The sequence below is a fragment of the Strongylocentrotus purpuratus genome, unplaced genomic scaffold (genome assembly GCF_000002235.5).
Source record: "Strongylocentrotus purpuratus isolate Spur 01 unplaced genomic scaffold, Spur_5.0 spur5_scaffold_3, whole genome shotgun sequence".
In the NCBI taxonomy this organism is placed as follows: domain Eukaryota; kingdom Metazoa; phylum Echinodermata; class Echinoidea; order Camarodonta; family Strongylocentrotidae; genus Strongylocentrotus; species Strongylocentrotus purpuratus.
The window spans coordinates 21500071-21517047 of record NW_022145609.1 but is presented as its reverse complement, the minus strand read 5'-3'; the positions used below and the strand labels follow the sequence as shown (position 1 = coordinate 21517047).

General features: G+C 38.3%; 1 protein-coding gene across 1 annotated transcript; it reads right to left on the bottom strand.

The window, feature by feature from the left end:
• Positions 1-727: 727 nt before the first annotated feature.
• On the bottom strand, positions 728-12109 carry LOC583283 (HAUS augmin-like complex subunit 3). The gene is made up of 13 exons (XM_030995573.1): positions 11912-12109; positions 11246-11359; positions 10630-10713; positions 10419-10530; positions 9734-9913; positions 9197-9339; positions 8300-8434; positions 7066-7249; positions 6072-6224; positions 5243-5339; positions 4460-4604; positions 3177-3354; positions 728-2683 (listed from the first exon to the last, which is right to left on the bottom strand). The coding sequence occupies exons 1-13, from the start codon at positions 12088-12090 to the stop codon at positions 2555-2557; spliced, it is 1833 nt and encodes a 610-aa protein (XP_030851433.1). The 5' UTR covers positions 12091-12109; the 3' UTR covers positions 728-2554.
• Positions 12110-16977: the final 4868 nt, after the last annotated feature.

Below are 16977 nucleotides of genomic sequence, written 5' to 3'. Positions count from 1 at the left end.
TGTAGTTTACCAAATGATTATGGTTGTTACTTATCCGTATCCATATGTTTTTTAGTTGTAATATGGACTTAGAAATTTTGCAATTTTGTAACAGTACAAGTATTTGTTTTAGAATGATGCAATTTGCTTACCAAATGTCCTCATTTTGACATTATGGTTTTTTTTTATTTCATGCACATGTTTATTGAGGTTAATCTTAATCATTCGATCTTGTAGTAATTCATTGTAAGGGCAACAGTTTTGGTGAGAGTTACAATGTCACAGACATTAACAATGAACTAACATTAATACAAAGTCTAACATTTACATTTATCAATAATTATGACTTGAATTTTGAATATTCAAACCTACAAACATTCAAGTTATAATGAAATGTATACATTCAGTTGATAATTAACGATATCATTCATTCAACTTACTCTTTCATGTTCATTTCGCAATCGCAGGTTTGTGTTCGACCTGCTATACACTGATCACATGTCGGAGAGTTAGTGATTATGAATATACATTTATCAACAGAAATTTATTGACTGTCCACCTCTACATATAAGATTTTGTGTATGTTAAAATCTTCATTGTGAAGGGGTCATGACATAAAAATGTTGTACCAGCTTCAAAAACAAGAGAGCTAATTGGAAATGATCCGCTTATGTTGAATACATGTATTGTAGCAGGTGAATATGTTTCCCTTTCATCCTTGTTTGGAAGAATCCTGGTAAAAGTTGAATTTGATGGACCTTTCACCAGTTATTGCCCCCGCTATTTGATGTTTGCAGAGTCCTTTTCCTGAACATGTACAATGCATTACCTACATTCTATGAAAATGGATATGTGTAAGAAAATGCAGTCATTTAAGTGAAGACGATTTTTGCGAGGTGAAAGAATTATTAACCTCTTGTGTGTCATTAGGTTTATACTAATCTTAGCTTTTAATATCTCAAAAAATTCTTTGAAAAAAGAAGGTTATTTAAAGACAAGTGTAAAGTTATTTTCAACAATATTTCTCAAGATTTGCATATGGCATGGATGGGGTTTAACAATAATTGTTAGGTGATCACAATTTCACCTGAAATACATCTACATCGCACTTCCATTTCAGCTAGAGTTTCAAGGTGGTTTTGTAGATGCCGGAATTAAGAAAAAGAAACAAAACCTAAGAGGAATTCTCAGGAGGGGAGATCTTGCACCTCTAGTTCTGATATTGTTGATATATGTAAAGTCATGGAATTGAAGTCGGTTGTTGATAGATTTAACGCATACATATAAATATATATATAGATATGATGAATATTGACCCCTATGTCGAAGCTGTGATTATGAAATAAAGTGTCATATATGAAAACAAGTCCCTAGTTTCTTGTTGTATTTATGTTACAGAGAAGAGATATATATTTTGTGTGTGAATTATCTTTAACAAATATTGTTGTGGGGAGTTCCATTTCAAGATCTTGTTCTCGTGTTATCTCCAGAACCATTCAGAAAGAGCGATTGTCTCATATTGATAATAATTATTTAATAAAAATATGTAATGTAAAATTTTAACGCAATGCAAAATGAAACGAAAGATTCAGAATGTTTGTACATTTATATATCTTTTTATTTACACTGCATTTGTTTCATTTATTTATTCATTTATTTACAGAAATAGTCATGATTTTACATTACTTTACCCCTTACAAACCAATACCGGTACTAGTAACCACTAGAATAGCAAATCATTGGTTCTACATTACCCCTTCTGCTGCCTAAGCCATCTTTTTTAACTGCAAAATCATGTTGATAGTCGGAACAGATCATTACAAGAAAGGGGGACGATTGGGGCTCTAATAATCAAAAACCAACTGCGCTGCATAAACTGATGGCTTGTGAACATAGTTTGAAATACATATTGGGAAAATACATACAGAAATACGGCCAATCAATTGGAACACCTCACATTTTTAGTCCTTTTAGATGTCTCCAGGGTAGGCCCGAGTTTTGTACAGTATGAAAGAACAGGATTTTACTACAAACAGTATGGCTATAGGGCAAGCAATATGTGATACACTACATAGATATATGTAGGACTCTGGCAACACCGTCTCCAAGCTTCACGTTCATACTGTGCAAAGACAATATATGGTCCTTATTATAATATGGTCCATGTTAGCTGCAGGAGAATTGCTAGCAATTCAGACTCGGGACACTGGGTAATTAGCTTTAAAGCAAAGCAGCTGCAAGATTGAATAAGATGAGTGCAGTGTGCTTCATATTTATGCAGTTAACAAACGACAGATTAAAGAGTATGCATGGGGGGGGGCGGTATCATCATTTCTGCTATGTCCATTTTCTCCCAAAAATACTGCCTTCTACAAAACATTAACCAAACGCACAATAATCGTTCAGTACGTCGGGTCTGAACAAGGTTTTAGGAGATTGTCAAAGCCTGTAGTTGCCAGGAGAGTGACTGGAGCTGTCTCTTCAGCTGAACTGGTTCTGTGAAGAAGTAGACAAAGAGCTGGCGCTGTTCAGACAACAAGAAAAATTGTTCACTGCGTCAGGTATGAACAACGCTCTAGGAGATTGTCAAAGCTTGTAGTTGCTGGGATAGTGACTGGAGCTGTCTCTTCAGCTGAACAGGTTCGGTGAAGAAGTAGACAAAGAGCTGGCGCTGTTCAGACAACAAGGGATCACTCTTCAGGGTCTGTGTGGGAGAGAGAGAGAGAGGAATGAGAGGGAAAGAAGGATACAAATAAAGGTAGTGTATCCATTCACACCTTTCTGCTGGGTATACAATGATATGCTTGGGTCTAGGCAATCAGGAAATCTATATCTTTATAGACTTTGCAGGAATTCAAAAATTAAATCAGTGAATTATGAATCAACCGAAAGCTTATAAGCCAAAGATTACAATATTATTATCATATGCTGATTTAGTGTCTACAGCTTTCTGAAAACTCAAAATCTAAAACTTTGAAAATTGGAAGTTGTCGACCTAAAAACTAGCTATTGACTTTGATGACATCATCTTATGTGGAGTATGCATATTCACATTGACTTTGCATTAATTAATTAAATCAAACCCAAATACCTTGAATCTTAATTTCCCACTGGTTTTCCATTCATTTACAGATTGCACAAGACAATCTAGGTTCTAAGACGTACCGCAAAACTGACTCTTGACACAATGCACTTACCTTCAGTTTATTGTTGTAATCACCCATCAGGTCCATCATGCCTTGCGTGAGGTCTTCCAGCATCTTCTCCAGTTGAGCGATTCCATCTAGTATGGCAGGGGGTGTCAGCACGGGCTGGCCGTCCTTCGTGGTCGAGCCGGCGTAGACCATGTTCTCACACTGGGTCAGGTTCCTCTCCCTGTGAAACAGGAGAATAAGCAGTAGTATTTAATGAACTGTGGGTAGTCAATGACTCCATTTCGAGGATGTCTAGCTTCTACTACAGTTGGTTTTAAAGTCTCATGTGTTTCCACTGATGGCTAAAAGGGCAAATTTTGGATTGGCGGAGAAGTCCACAGGTTAGGCAGGCAAAGTTTGGGATTTGTGCTGATGTGTGTGTGCTTGTAATTGTTTTTTTTACAGACATGTATCAATCAGATATGATTATTTATGTCTGAGGACCGACCTCTAATGTCACCATCCGAAAGACGCGACTCAGTTTCGAACCTGCATCCTCGGCTAAATCAGTTTGTAACTTCCATTGTTGGCTTGATTACAGGCGCACGCCACAACGCCCCGATGTTGTGCCTCTGGTCTTTCTTATTGCTCATTGGACAACTCAAGCTTGGCGTATCTTGGATTTGAACTTTGTATCAATGTAATGAGATGACTTTCCAAGTACCCTATGTCTAAGAGTTCTTTTCAGTCCATTATATTTTTTATCATCCAGAAGAGACTTCTAAAAGAGAAATACTGTGGGTTAATTCTGCTGAGCTATCAACAGAGTTCGGTTCAGTTCAGTTCAGGGTTCAAATCAAGGCCAAGTGTTCATATCCATACACAATGCATTTTATCTAGAGTTGTCTCTCTTGACACAGGTTTAGAAATGGACAAGGAGAATTTCCTAGAATGCTCAAAGTGCCCCCAAAATGGCAACTAGGCTATAGCCAGGGTTATAATGATAGAGCTAAGAGCATGATGCCAATAACGATGAGGTGTAGTGGTCCAGTGGATGTCCCTGACTGTGGATCACAAGGTCCACAGTTCGAATTCTACTGCGGCACTAATGTCCTTTGGCAAGACATTAGACATTTGCCACACTCAACCCAGGTGAGGTATAATGCGCTGATAACGAGTGCCGGGAAATGATTTCCAAATCTCTTTGGAAGCGCATAGAGATGTTATTTCATGATATATTTTGCAATATACAAGAACTGAATATTATTATTATTATCATCATTACTGTTGTTATCAAAATAATTCCAACATGAATTTCCTAAAATATTTTGAGTCGGTTTACTTACAAGGAAGCTAGCCGACCCTCCTGGCTATCCCAAGCAAGGCGCAGGTTGTCTCTCAATGACGATAGTCTATTCACAAATACTCTGCTATCCTCCAGCAGGCCAGAGTATGTCAGAAACAGCTGTTGCTCCTGCTTTCCACCAAGGCCTATGAGGATCGGGTGAAAATGTAAAGCAAAGCAGGATAGGAATGGAATTGAGCAGAAAACAGCATGTTGGTATTGTTGTTGTCTTGTTCATAACTTGCTGACAACTAGCTTGAAAGAGGACAAAGTCCTTCATACCCAACATAAAAGTTTAAGAAATACAAATTGTGCAACTTTAAAGTGACAGTTGCACACTTTCCATACTTATAGGATACCTTTGGTAGTTCCTATTGCACTATTTTTGTGATCTACAACATTTACCGGTACTTTGATTATATAGTCAAGAAAGATTACCGAGAGTCCTTTTCAGGACTCCTTAATCCTCCCTCTCTCTCTCACATGGTGCACCCGCAAGCCTAACTATATATACTTATTTAGTATTTCAGAACTCAACTTCTTTTCTACTTCCCTTTAAAGCCTAATTTGTAATTAATACTTATTCCCTGTTCTAAAGTAACAATCCTACCATTTTTTTTATGAGAGGAAATATTTTGTTTATGTTAATACGCCGTTTGTAATGAATTCAGTTCATGCACTTTTTATTGCAAAATCATTTTTAATTCAGCTCATTTGTAGACAGAGGATCTTTCTATACAGGTGGTCACTACAGCAGGTTTGACTGTATCTGAGGACATCATACCAATCATCTCATGTAGTCTGTTGACCGTTTGATCTCTGCTGTCCACTGTACTTCTTGTTTCAGTATTGATGTTCAGGTCAGGATCTGAGAGGAATCCCTGGGAAAAAAGGAGAATAATTGTGTCACTTATTCTGGCATAGTCAAGTTTCCTCTTCAACTTGGGTGTTGACTGAAGCCAAACTTGACACAGCCCCACATATGGATGGTCCCTGTATGGAAGATTACAGCTATGCCCCAAACAGAAGGCAGTCTTGCCAACTGTATTGCTGCTACAGGTAACCATGTAATCCTGTACTGCAAGTTCATGTTCGGGTAGCCGGTGACCAAACCGGCTACCCCAATGAGCTCATGGGAGGGTGCCAAGCCCCCCCCCCCCCCCCCCCCCCCAGCAGGATTAAATAAAACACCTGCCACAGTGTGGTCCATGCCATGGTGTGTTCAGAGAGTATATGAAGAGCTTAATTCCCAAAGGAGCTAAATCCGCTTTGGGTATTTCCAGGTAAATCACCTTTTTTATTATACCACTTTCCCTTTAGTAATGTATGTACATCTTTGGATATATATGTTAGAGGTGTTACCCTTGACCAATAATATATGGTTTTAAAAAGTCTAAAAAGTATATTTTTTTCACCTGAATTTAAAAAAAATTGTTTTCTTCCTGGCTTAAGCTCCTTTTGAAATTAAACATAACTTTGTATGATGACTTTTAATATGATTCCTTAGAACATAATTCTGGATTACAAACTCACCTAAACTGTGCCCCCATGATTCACAGAGATTTCTGTCTTTGCAAGACAAACTAACACACATTTCTAAACATCCTACTCACCATTGACCGGTGATGCATGGTGAGGTCCTGTTGTAGGAGCTTGGTGGATGCCGTCATGAGTCTGTGTGTAGCTCTGTGATGATGTGCTTCCACCTCATAGGCCATGTCCAGGAACTCCTTGCGTGCTCTCTGGACCGACAGCAACTCAATCAGCTGCGATGCAAATGATAGGAATGATCATGATGAGAATAATGATGATGATGATGATCAAAGTACTAACTTCTTTTCAGGTTGTTTTAGAACATTTGAGTAGATAAAGTGACAGTTTCTGTGATTTGTTGTTGTTGACATCTTTAATTTGTTCACAGAGCTTTATTTATTTTTGACATTACTTTCAACTCTTGTAAATTTTCCATGGTTGTGATGTATATATGCAGGGAAAATATTATGTCCCAAGCAGAAGAACACTGACAAATTATTGTCAAATTTGAAATTTTAGAAGTTTGTTATGAAGGGATGAATAGATTAAGAGGAAGATCAGGGCTAAAAACAAAGAGAAAGCAATGTACCAAGTTAGCAAATAACCATGTACCTTGTAATAATGAGTGTTTGTTATACAGTAAGTCTTCTTTACATAACAAGGTTCCATCATCATATCCATCCATCACTTTTGACAACAGATTTGAAGATGTAATGTATAGATGCAGACATGTATTCAAAGGAAGTTCAAAACTAAACTGCATATTTTGACAAATGTACATCTGCTGGTCATGCATAGGTTCATACCCTTTGGCCGGACACATGTTGATATCCATAAACATGTACATTTATCATTTATTTTCAGCTTATTCTATTATCCAAAAGTATTCCGAAGCAGACTACTAATTTTACATGTACATCTACATGTATCTACCTGTTCTTGTTTTGATGTGAAGCAGTCGATCCTGCCTTGCAATCTTGAGATTGTAGTCTCCTGATAGTATGTGTGTAGCTTATTTTCAACTTGTTTTATTTTCCGAAGTATTCTGGAGCAGAGTACTAATTTGACATTTACCTTATCTTGTTTTGATGTGAAGTAGTCCTGCCTTGCGATCTTGAGATTGTAGTCCCCTGATAGTATGTGTGTAGCTTGCAGAGAAGCATTGACCTCTAGCAGACGAGGGATCTCGCTCTCCCAGATCTGGACGGCTTGGTTGAGGGCAGCATTTTTCTGTCGTTCGCACTGCTCTAACTTCTCACTGATTAACGGAGAGGAAAAATGTAAGAAACTTGTTCATAATTTTTCCTTCAGTAAACCAGGGGAGTATTTCACAAAGACTAAGATTAACTTTAAGTTGGACTTAACTATGGCAGGCCATTCATACCACTGGTTGCTCTCACCATTATGATCTGTAGATGATATTTTTTCCTTCAATAGTGATTTGAACAATGAAAAAATGAAAATTCTGTAGATTTATGATCATGATTTTTTTTATGTCCCTTGAGAGACCAATACCAGTAAATGGTGAGAGCAAACAGTGGCCTGAATGGCCTGCCATAGTTAAGTCCAACTGAAAGCCGATCTTAGACTTTGTGAAACACTCCCCAGGATTTATTAACACTAAATACAAAAAGACATCTATAACTTCTTTATAGATATTATTATTACCCCGAACACTGGATTCATTCATGTACATATCAAAATTTGTTCAAAAATAACTTGAAAACCTAGCCAAAATCTGATGTAATTAACGTTGTTTAACTATATTTAATTATGTTTAATTATTTTCGTTTCGTTGTAACTTCTCATGTAATTTCATATGCTTAATGTATCTACCTTGTTAGGCACCTTAAGTATCCCTGGGGTGGATATGTGTGCATTATAAATGTTGTTATTATTCATTTTGTTAATTGAGCATCTAAATGTTAACCCACTGCCTATGGGTATAAGGTGGTTCCTGTAATAAGCCTAAGGGGGTTGAAGAATTCAGTAGTTACCGGGTTAATGTTTTGCAACCCTAAGATATAAGCTTGGCTGGCAAGTGGCAACCCAGTTCAAGAGATATGTGAAATGAGAGACCTGTCAACTACAGAATATCTGCCCTTTGGTAGAACAGTGAAACCTACCTATAAAGACCACCAAAGGGAGACAAGATAAGTGGTTTTTGTATACAGGTTCTTTTAGTACATGTTTAAATGAAAAATCATTTTCAAGGGAAACAAAGAATGTGGTCTTTGTAGACAGGTGGTCTTTCTAAACAGGTGATCCCTAGAACAGGTATGACTGTATACTATCATAAACTTGTTACCTGAGACTGTGAACATCTCGTGGATACAGTTGGTGAGAGATTGAATCTAGCCTCTTCTCTGCTAGCCTGTGGGCCGCAGTCACTCTGCTTTCTTCAAGGAGTGCTTTCATGTACCCTCTCTGACTGGTTGGGTACCTGTCAACATTCAAATTAGGACGCAGTCAAAGAGAAAAACATAAAAGTGTATGGAAATACATGAGACATGTGAAGGACAATGTAACATGAAATTAGTTTTAGTTCAGCATCATTTTCACCAGCATACCTACACAACGTTTTGCTTTTCTCTGATATTTCTTCAACCTTGAGGCTTACAGAACATGCAACACGACACATTTTTGTAACAAAAAATATTATGAGGCAACCCTGGTATCATGTGACTAAATAAACAATTAGAAACTAAGTACATTTCTCAGATTTGTGGTTTATAATCTATTCCTTATGGCACTACAAAGAAGAAATTTCATACTTACTAACCTAAATTTTACCTCACTTCTTTTCTGCACTTTGTTTGACAGACAAGGGAGGGAGTGGGAGGGGGGGGGGGGGGGAGACAAATTTACATATTGAATGTCATTGGACTCAATTTATAAAGAAATTTCAGTGTTGCCACTTGCCTATTTGAAATGGGAAATCTCATTAATCTAAAGGAAAAGAGAGCCTCAATATCTTTCTTACTGATTGTTTAAAGGCCGTCTGTACTAGTTGGCTAGGAGGGTTTTGACCACCCAGGAAGGTCACTGACAGGTGGCTATCTCATCAACTCAGCTCTCAATTAACAAAAGAAAAAGAGGATCATGGGGGACCAATGGTCACCGATTAGGCATTGTTTCTATATAGAGGGAGCAAGTAGTACAGATGGGTTTTAAAATGTCTGATGAAAGGCAACATGTGTCTTACAGTGTCTTTAGCCTTGCAAGCTCCTCACAGTCAGCCTCGGTCACATGACACTGCTCTCCTCGTATGACCAGAGATCCAGGTTCACTGACCTCTAGCAGCTCGTACCGTGACCCTTCATTGTGACCTGCTAATTGTGCTATGCCCTGTATATAAAACAAATTAAAAAATAACGAAATCAATTTATTATTCAATGATGTTTATTACTGGGACATATACCCCCCTTTTGAAATGTTGTCAGAATTTGTCAATAAATGGGAAAACTGTTAATATATGTATACTGGAAATTTAGGCAAACTACTAGATTATTATGAAATCACATCTTGCTGGGTATAAAGCACACCAAAGTACACCAAACTTATATGGTGGTATCAAATCTACAGACATTTAGTTTAAGACTCCAAATGATGATGATTTTCTGATGTGAAAGAAGACCTCACATCATTATACAACTCGTTGTACAAAATTCCCTGCATACAAAAAAGACAATTTCCAATCTACATTTCGATCCACATGTGAAAAGCACTGACACAAATTTACCTCAAAGAACTGTCTCTTTGTGAACTGCTTGAGGGCCTGGGTATAGCTCTCCTCTGATTGGTGGAATGCTTGCAATGGCTGCTGGGACATGAATGGTGCATGCTGGGTATCGAGGCTCTTTGTCGACAGTGCCACCAGTTCAGTAATGGTCTTGTTCAGATCATCCAGTGAAGTGTTGACCTAAATTGGTTTACATTTAAAAATAAAATTAATTACCCTCATGACAAAGATGATATAAAAATTAGATCACAAAAATGAAATGGTCTTGAATGTTTGCTCTTTGCAAAGTATAATGATAAAAGAATTCTCACTGGCGGCATTTTTTCTGAGTTTCATTTTGTTATACAGGGTTGGGCCATGAAAGTTCAGGTTGACATTGGGTTAAAGATTTAGGTTCAGAGTTGGGAGTACAGAAAACATGGATTTGGTTGATATTAAAAACTGTCTGCAAAGCAAGTGCCACAGGAGCATGTGACGTACAATCACTTTAATAGGCAAACTATGAAAACATGAAACCGTGCTATCATCTGGAAATAAAAACCAATCAACAAAACTGGGCAGTACATGTATGTTGAAGTATTGTAAGTTTGTTCTTGTAAACAAATCTGTAGATATCTTGATACTTCAAGAGCCTCAAAGTCGGTTAAATTTTTGATCTTTTTGAATAAACAGTTTGTAAGGATACCTTAAAGTTGTCTTCTTGGCTATTCTCCAGCATGTTCTTATACTGACTCTCAGTCTGGGACTCCACAGGGGTAAGCTTGGTCAGCTGGTGGGTCAAGGATGTATGATGAAGGCTGCATGGTCAAAGAAATTAAAGGAGAATATCAATGTCATTTCACTAGCAAGTATAGTGATATAGGCCTAGAAGTAAACTAATATCCAGTGGAGATTACCTTAATTTGTTCCTCAGCTGAAGAAGGCTTTTCCTGTTTTTCTGAGCTCTATGTAGCTCCTCCTCCATCGCCTCTATATCATCCCTAAAAATCACAAAAACAAAACAAAAATAAAATCACACACTTGACATTGATAATTTGATATTGATATTAGAGTTATGTGTAAAATGTAAAAACAGATAATTTGTTTTGTTCATTTACATGTATGTGTCTTTATTAATCTTCTTATGGAAAAATCAACATATTTATTTCCTCTTTCTAAATAGACATCATTTTCCTTTAAATTTTACAAATATTTTTTCTTACATTCTTGGAAAAACTATCAATTCAAGGTCTTTGATTACTGAATCAAAATGTTGAACTGTATTTATAATAAGCTTTGCATGTCTTTTAGCTCCTAATAAATTCTCACCCCATATTTAGTCAAGTATTAAATTGTATAATCTGACAACAGTTCTGATGACTGACTTTTCTCGTCAAGGTGACACACATTAATGATCCTTCATGTATCAAACTTGAATTGAATGCAATCTTTTACAATAATCGAATCATATAGAAATGTAGAATATTAGGCTATGTAAAGAATTATGCACTGATTGACAGACAAGGAACATACTTAAGCTTTTCCGGAGAGAGATCATCTTCATCTCCTGTATTTGAGCTCCTCAAGGCCGTGTTTAGTTTCTCCCCTTCCAGTACTCCATCCCCAGAAGATTCCAAGGTATGAAACCTACATGTAGATGTACATTGTTCAAGGAAAACAATGTCAATGACATTAAATAAGTAAAATCAAAGTGATGTCTCAGGAATTGAACAAAAAACCCACAAGAGTTCTTTCAATTAAAAGAGCTTTAAAAGCCCCACGGCACTACTTCTAGCTACTTGCGCCCTCTATAAATATACCTGTAGCAAACGATGCCTAATCGGTGCCTGTTGGTCCCCCATGATCCCCTTTTCTTATGTTAATTGAGAGCTGATTTGATAAGATAACCACCTGTCAGTGAACTTGCAGGGACGTCTCCTGGTCAAACTAGTACAGATGGGCTTTAAAGGATAACTTAACAAATCACTTACAGACTAAATGATTTGCAACATTTTATCTCCCCCCCCCCCTTTTTTTTTTCCTGTAAAGAGGAGGTTTAAACCCAATCACACTTAACAATCAACTTATGTTCTCCCATACCTTGTTATCAGTTACTTGTCATTCCATTCTGACTATCCATGCCAGTTTTTATGGTGGCATTACTTAGCTTATATCTCCAGACCTTCATTCATTACTTACTCTGCTAATTCCTGTCTGGACAGTACATTGGCCGGTCCTACATTGTCAATGAACCAATCCAAGAAGGGGGCTACGGCGTCATTCTCAAACAACCAATCAAACGCCTCTGCTTGCAGTTCTTGGGCTTCTGGGTAATCCAGGCGCTTCAGGGTCTCCTTAAGCTTTCTTCCGTCATTCATTCTGCATAAGAATTCAGTTCAGCTCATGACTCGCATATAGTCTAGATTAGAATGTAAATAAAGCTGTTACATTCTGCACTGTGGAAAATTGATACAAAATGCATAAGTCAAGGGGTCAGTGACACAAAGACTTAACTCCATTTTCGCCATTTTGAGAAAAAGTGGTTTAGAATCTATGTGTCTCTGAGCACTTTGGCTTAGTTTAAGGAGTTAAGTATAGAGTCTATGTTTCACTAGCCATTGACTTTAATGGGGGTGTTGGGTGGAGTTAAGTCTTTGTGTTTCCTGGAAAGCCCACATTTTTCTGAACATTTTGAAATCCTCATTTTGGCAAAATTTGGAGTTATGCCTTTGTGTCACTGAACCCTCCAAGTGTTGTTATTAGTCAACGTGTACAGTGTTGAACATTCTATGTATATAATTAATAGAAATGCAAAAGACCTACAAAAATCAATAAGATTTTGAAAATCTGGTAGATTCTATAGACCTTCTACATTGTTTTAACAATTAATAGAATCTACCAACGAAAAGAGGAACAAAAGAAAAAATTACCTTGTGCCAAAATTGTAAATAGATCTAGACTAAACAGTTGTTAATAATACTTAATAGATCTAAACATAGACCGAATTTTCCGTCTCTTTCGTTCGTTAGCCTCTTATTGGGGTAGGGTCGGCCGGCTCTCTCTTTAGAGACGGAAACCGTCTATACACATTCCCTTGATAACGCCACAGCCATTTCAGGTCGTAGCGTTTTGCCCCAAAATCCCCCAAAATGTCATTTTACCTCGTGCATATCCACATGTAAATTAGGCCTAGGCTATAATACATCGGTTCCACTTACCAACTTGACTGAAATAATCAGTTTAATAGTCCCTTTTTAGGAAATTATGGGTCAAAATCGAAATCCATTTTGAAAATCTTTTTCGACATGGATTTCGATTTTGACCCATAAATTCCTAAAAAGGGACTATTAAAGTGATTATTTCAGTAAAGTTGGTAAGTGGAACTGATTTATTATAGCCTAGGCCTAATTTACAATATAACATGCACGAGGTAAAATGACATTTTTGGGGATTTTGGGGGCAAAACGCTACGACCTGAAATGGCCGTGGCGTTATCAAGGGAATGTGTATAGACGGTTTCCGTCTCTAAAGAGCGAGCCGACCCTACCCCAATAAGAGGCTAACGAACGAAAGAGACGGAAAATTCGGTCTAGGCCTAACAGAGCTGAGTTAGACTTGACTTTTACATCTTTTGACAAAACATTCATCTGTAGACTGTTCATCTGAATAGTCCAGTGCGTGTGTAGTTGGAACTTGCATGTAGAAATATATTACATGCACAGTAGGCTATGACATTGATAGAGATATGACGGGGTCGGAATCGTCAATTATATTGTAAGGATGTTGTCTTTGATTTTGGCAAAGACTGTGAAAGAGGGCTTTGTGAAACACGTAGCGGACAAGTGAAGTAGCTTCCTAACGCTGATTTAGTCAAGAAGTTAGACTTATGTTATGACGGTTTTGAGAAACGGGACCCTGGGCAATATGGCAACAAGGCCAAGGGCAATCATGACTGACATCACAATTATTCATGTTTGTTTACATGCGATCATCGCACTCTCACTTCTCACTCAGCTCAATTCAGTCTCTGTCACTTTTGTCAGAATAAATAAAAAGTCCAGACTAAAAAAAGTTAACGTAAAAGTAAAACTACGATTTACATGATTTTATAACAATTAATTGACACGGTTAGACTTACTACTAGAGTTAGACTAGCCTACATGTACAACACTTACTGACACACAGAATTAGGCGATGGAAATCATGGAATACAGTTACGTTACCTAGGCTATAGGCTATAGCTAGCTAGTGTTCGGAATAGTTACGGGATCGGCCGGACGACACATGCACACATGCACAGAGACCGGGGGAGCGTGGGGCTGGAGCACGGTCAGCAGCATGCATCTCTAGCTCTGCCGCCAGTATTTTGAATTAGCTCGCGGCGCGCAGAATTTAAGAAACGTAGGATAGACAAACCTCTATCCGTTTTCTCACTTACTGGTACGTCGTTGTTCCTAGTCTAAAGATTCAGCCAATACGTGATTTAATATTAAATAGTGCAGCTATTGGCTGAATGACGAAGATCATTCAACGTAAAAATGTAGATTAAAATTGTGGAGTCTGGGTTTATAGACCTATTTGAATTTTGATGTGCACATCTTCGGTGATAAGAGCAGGCCTATGACATAGGCCTTTTCTTCCTGAAATGCGGTGCGACTCCATTGCATGATCACATTCCTCAACATATGAACATTCCTGAGAAACTTTTTCCAGAATCAAATGCGCCTAATAAATTGTTTCTAGGCACGGCATATATTATTACGCCGGCCATCGGATTCAGGCTTACCGGCAGGACTTATGCTCATTTTCCACTCCCTGGGGAGCATTCAACCAGCCAGTCGCCATTTTACAAGCGCTGCACTTGTAATTCCAGTACAATTTGAACTTTGTTCATGTTCCAACCCCTCCCCCCCCCCCCAGTGGCGTACCTGGGATACTCCGTCAGGGGGGGCAAGCGACCGAAACAAACAAAAAAGGCGATGCTAATTTTCACTTCTGGCGAGCGAGCGAGCGAGCAAAAAAAAATCTTTAAGTAACGTTTGGTATATAAACTGGTATTGTTGCAAGTTGGGGGTGGGAACATTCACTTGTTAGCGACGTTAATTTCATTTTTTTGCAAACTAGTGTAGCGAGCAAGAAAAAAATCACTTCTTTTTAATAATTGCCACTTAAACTTGGTTCAATTGTCCCATGCAGGGCGCGGGAACAATATTGTGTTTAGGGTGATTTTATACCCATTTTAGCTAGCGAGCGAAAATACATCTTTCTCTCAATGAATTGCTATATAAAATTTGTTTCATTGTTGCAGGTAGGGGGCGGGCACAATCGTGTTTAAGGCAATGTCAATCCCATTTTGGCGGGCAGGCAACCCCCTACATTTCTCTTTTTAATGATATTGTAGCAGGTTAGTGGTGGGCACATAATTCCACGAGCTAGCGAGCGTAGCGAGCGAAAAAAAAAATCACTTTTCTTTTATATAGGGAAAATATGGTACATAAAACTTGGGTTCATTGTTCCATGTGAGGGACGTCATTATTAAAAGCGGTGTTAATTCTATTTTGGCGAGCGAGCAAAAAAAATCACTTCTCTTTATAGGGAAAATATGGTATATAAACTTGGTTTAATTGTTCCATGTCAGGGACGTGATTATTAAAAGCGGTGTTATTTCTATTTTGGCGAGCGAGCGTAGCGAGCGAGCAAAATTTTTGTAATGATAATTGGTTCATAAATTTCAGATTTTTTTGTTGCAGGGCAGGGCTTACACAATCATGTCTAAGGTGATATTAATTCCGTTTTGGCGAGCACGAGCACACCAAAACTTCTTTGAATAACGTTTCGTACATAATTATTAACTGGTTGTTGCAGGTTGGGGCGGGCACGTTAGCGGTGTCAATTCCATTTTGGCGAGCGAGCATAGCGAGCAAGCAAAAAAAATAAATTCTCTTTTAATAGAAATTAATAAATAAACTTGTTTTTATTGGTGCAGGTCAGGATGGACGCAATTGCGTTTAACGCGATTCAATTCCTTTTTGGCGAGAGGGCGAAAAAACTCTTCCATTTTTAATGATATTGTTGCAGGTCAAGGGTGGGCACAATTGTTTCCAAAGCAATGTCTATTCATTTTATTCGCGAGCGAGTGTAGCGAGCGAGAAAAATGAATTAGTCTCTTTTAGTAACATTTGGTACATATATTGTGTGTTATTGTTGCCATGGTTGCAGGTCGGGGCCCGTCGGGGCAGGCACAATTGTATTCTAGGCAATACTAATCCTTTTCTTTTTTTCAGGGGGACGAGGAAGTGAAAACATTTAATACAAAATAGGCTAGCAAGCAGTTCGCGCCAGCGAAGAGTTTCAAATTTGTTATATCACTTATATTTTCCTATTTTCATTTGTTTTAATTTTTCAGGGCCGTATGCGGAATATTTTTCTGATGGGGGAAGGGGGAAAGATGCGTTAAATTTTTTCGAAGAATCTCAAAAGCAAAAGGAGTGAAGGGAGTTCGAGCGACCGAACTGGTCATGAGGGTACTTTTGCATTTTCAAAAGTAGAATTGAAGGATTTGGTATAGGCCTACACTTCATTTTCAGGAAAAAACTGTACGATTTCAAAATATCTGGGGTCAACTGCCCCCCCCCCTGGTGCTTACGGCCATGTTCTTTATTTGTTTTCCCCATTTTTATTCCTTTCCTTTTCTTTTCCCTTTTTCTTCCTTTTCTCTTCTTCTTCCTTTCCTTTTTTTCCTTTGTTCTCTTTCTTTCCTTTTCCTTTTTTCTTTTTCTTTCCTTTCCCTTTCTTTTCTTTTCTTTCCCCTTTTCCTTTTTTTCCCCTGGAGCCCGTCAGGGGGGCACTCTGCCCCCCTGCCCCCCATAGGTACGCCAGTGGGTGGGGGTCCAGGGGGCGGAGTCCCCTGAAGCTCAGGGGTTTTGGGCAATAAATTACGGTCAGATGAGCATATTTTGATACCTTATTTGTGACACTATAGCAAGACACAAATTGGTGTTGGGTCAAGGGTGCGGAGCCCCCGGAAGCTCAGGAGTTTTGGGCAATAAATTACGGTCAGATGAGCATATTTTGATATCTTATTTGTGACACTGGCCGGACACTTGGCGTAAGGTCCTGGGGGCCGAGACCACAGAAGCATAGGTGTTTTAAGCATAAAATTACCGTCAGATGAGCATCCAACCGTCCGCCTTAAGGCCCTAGGTGGGGTCCAGGGGGCAGAGCCCCCGGAAGCTCAGGGGTTTTAAAGCATTTAATCACGGTTA

Excerpts from the sequence above, each read along its gene's own strand:
- LOC583283 (XM_030995573.1), bottom strand. The coding sequence starts at position 12,090 with ATGAATGACGGAAGAAAGCTTAAGGAGACCCTGAAGCGCCTGGATTAC. Across the intron at positions 5,340-6,071 it reads CCATGCATCACCGGTCAATG|GGATTCCTCTCAGATCCTGA; the intron begins GTGAGTAGGATG and ends CTTTTTTCCCAG. Across the intron at positions 3,355-4,459 it reads GAGGGTCGGCTAGCTTCCTT|GGAGAGGAACCTGACCCAGT; the intron begins GTAAGTAAACCG and ends CCTGTTTCACAG.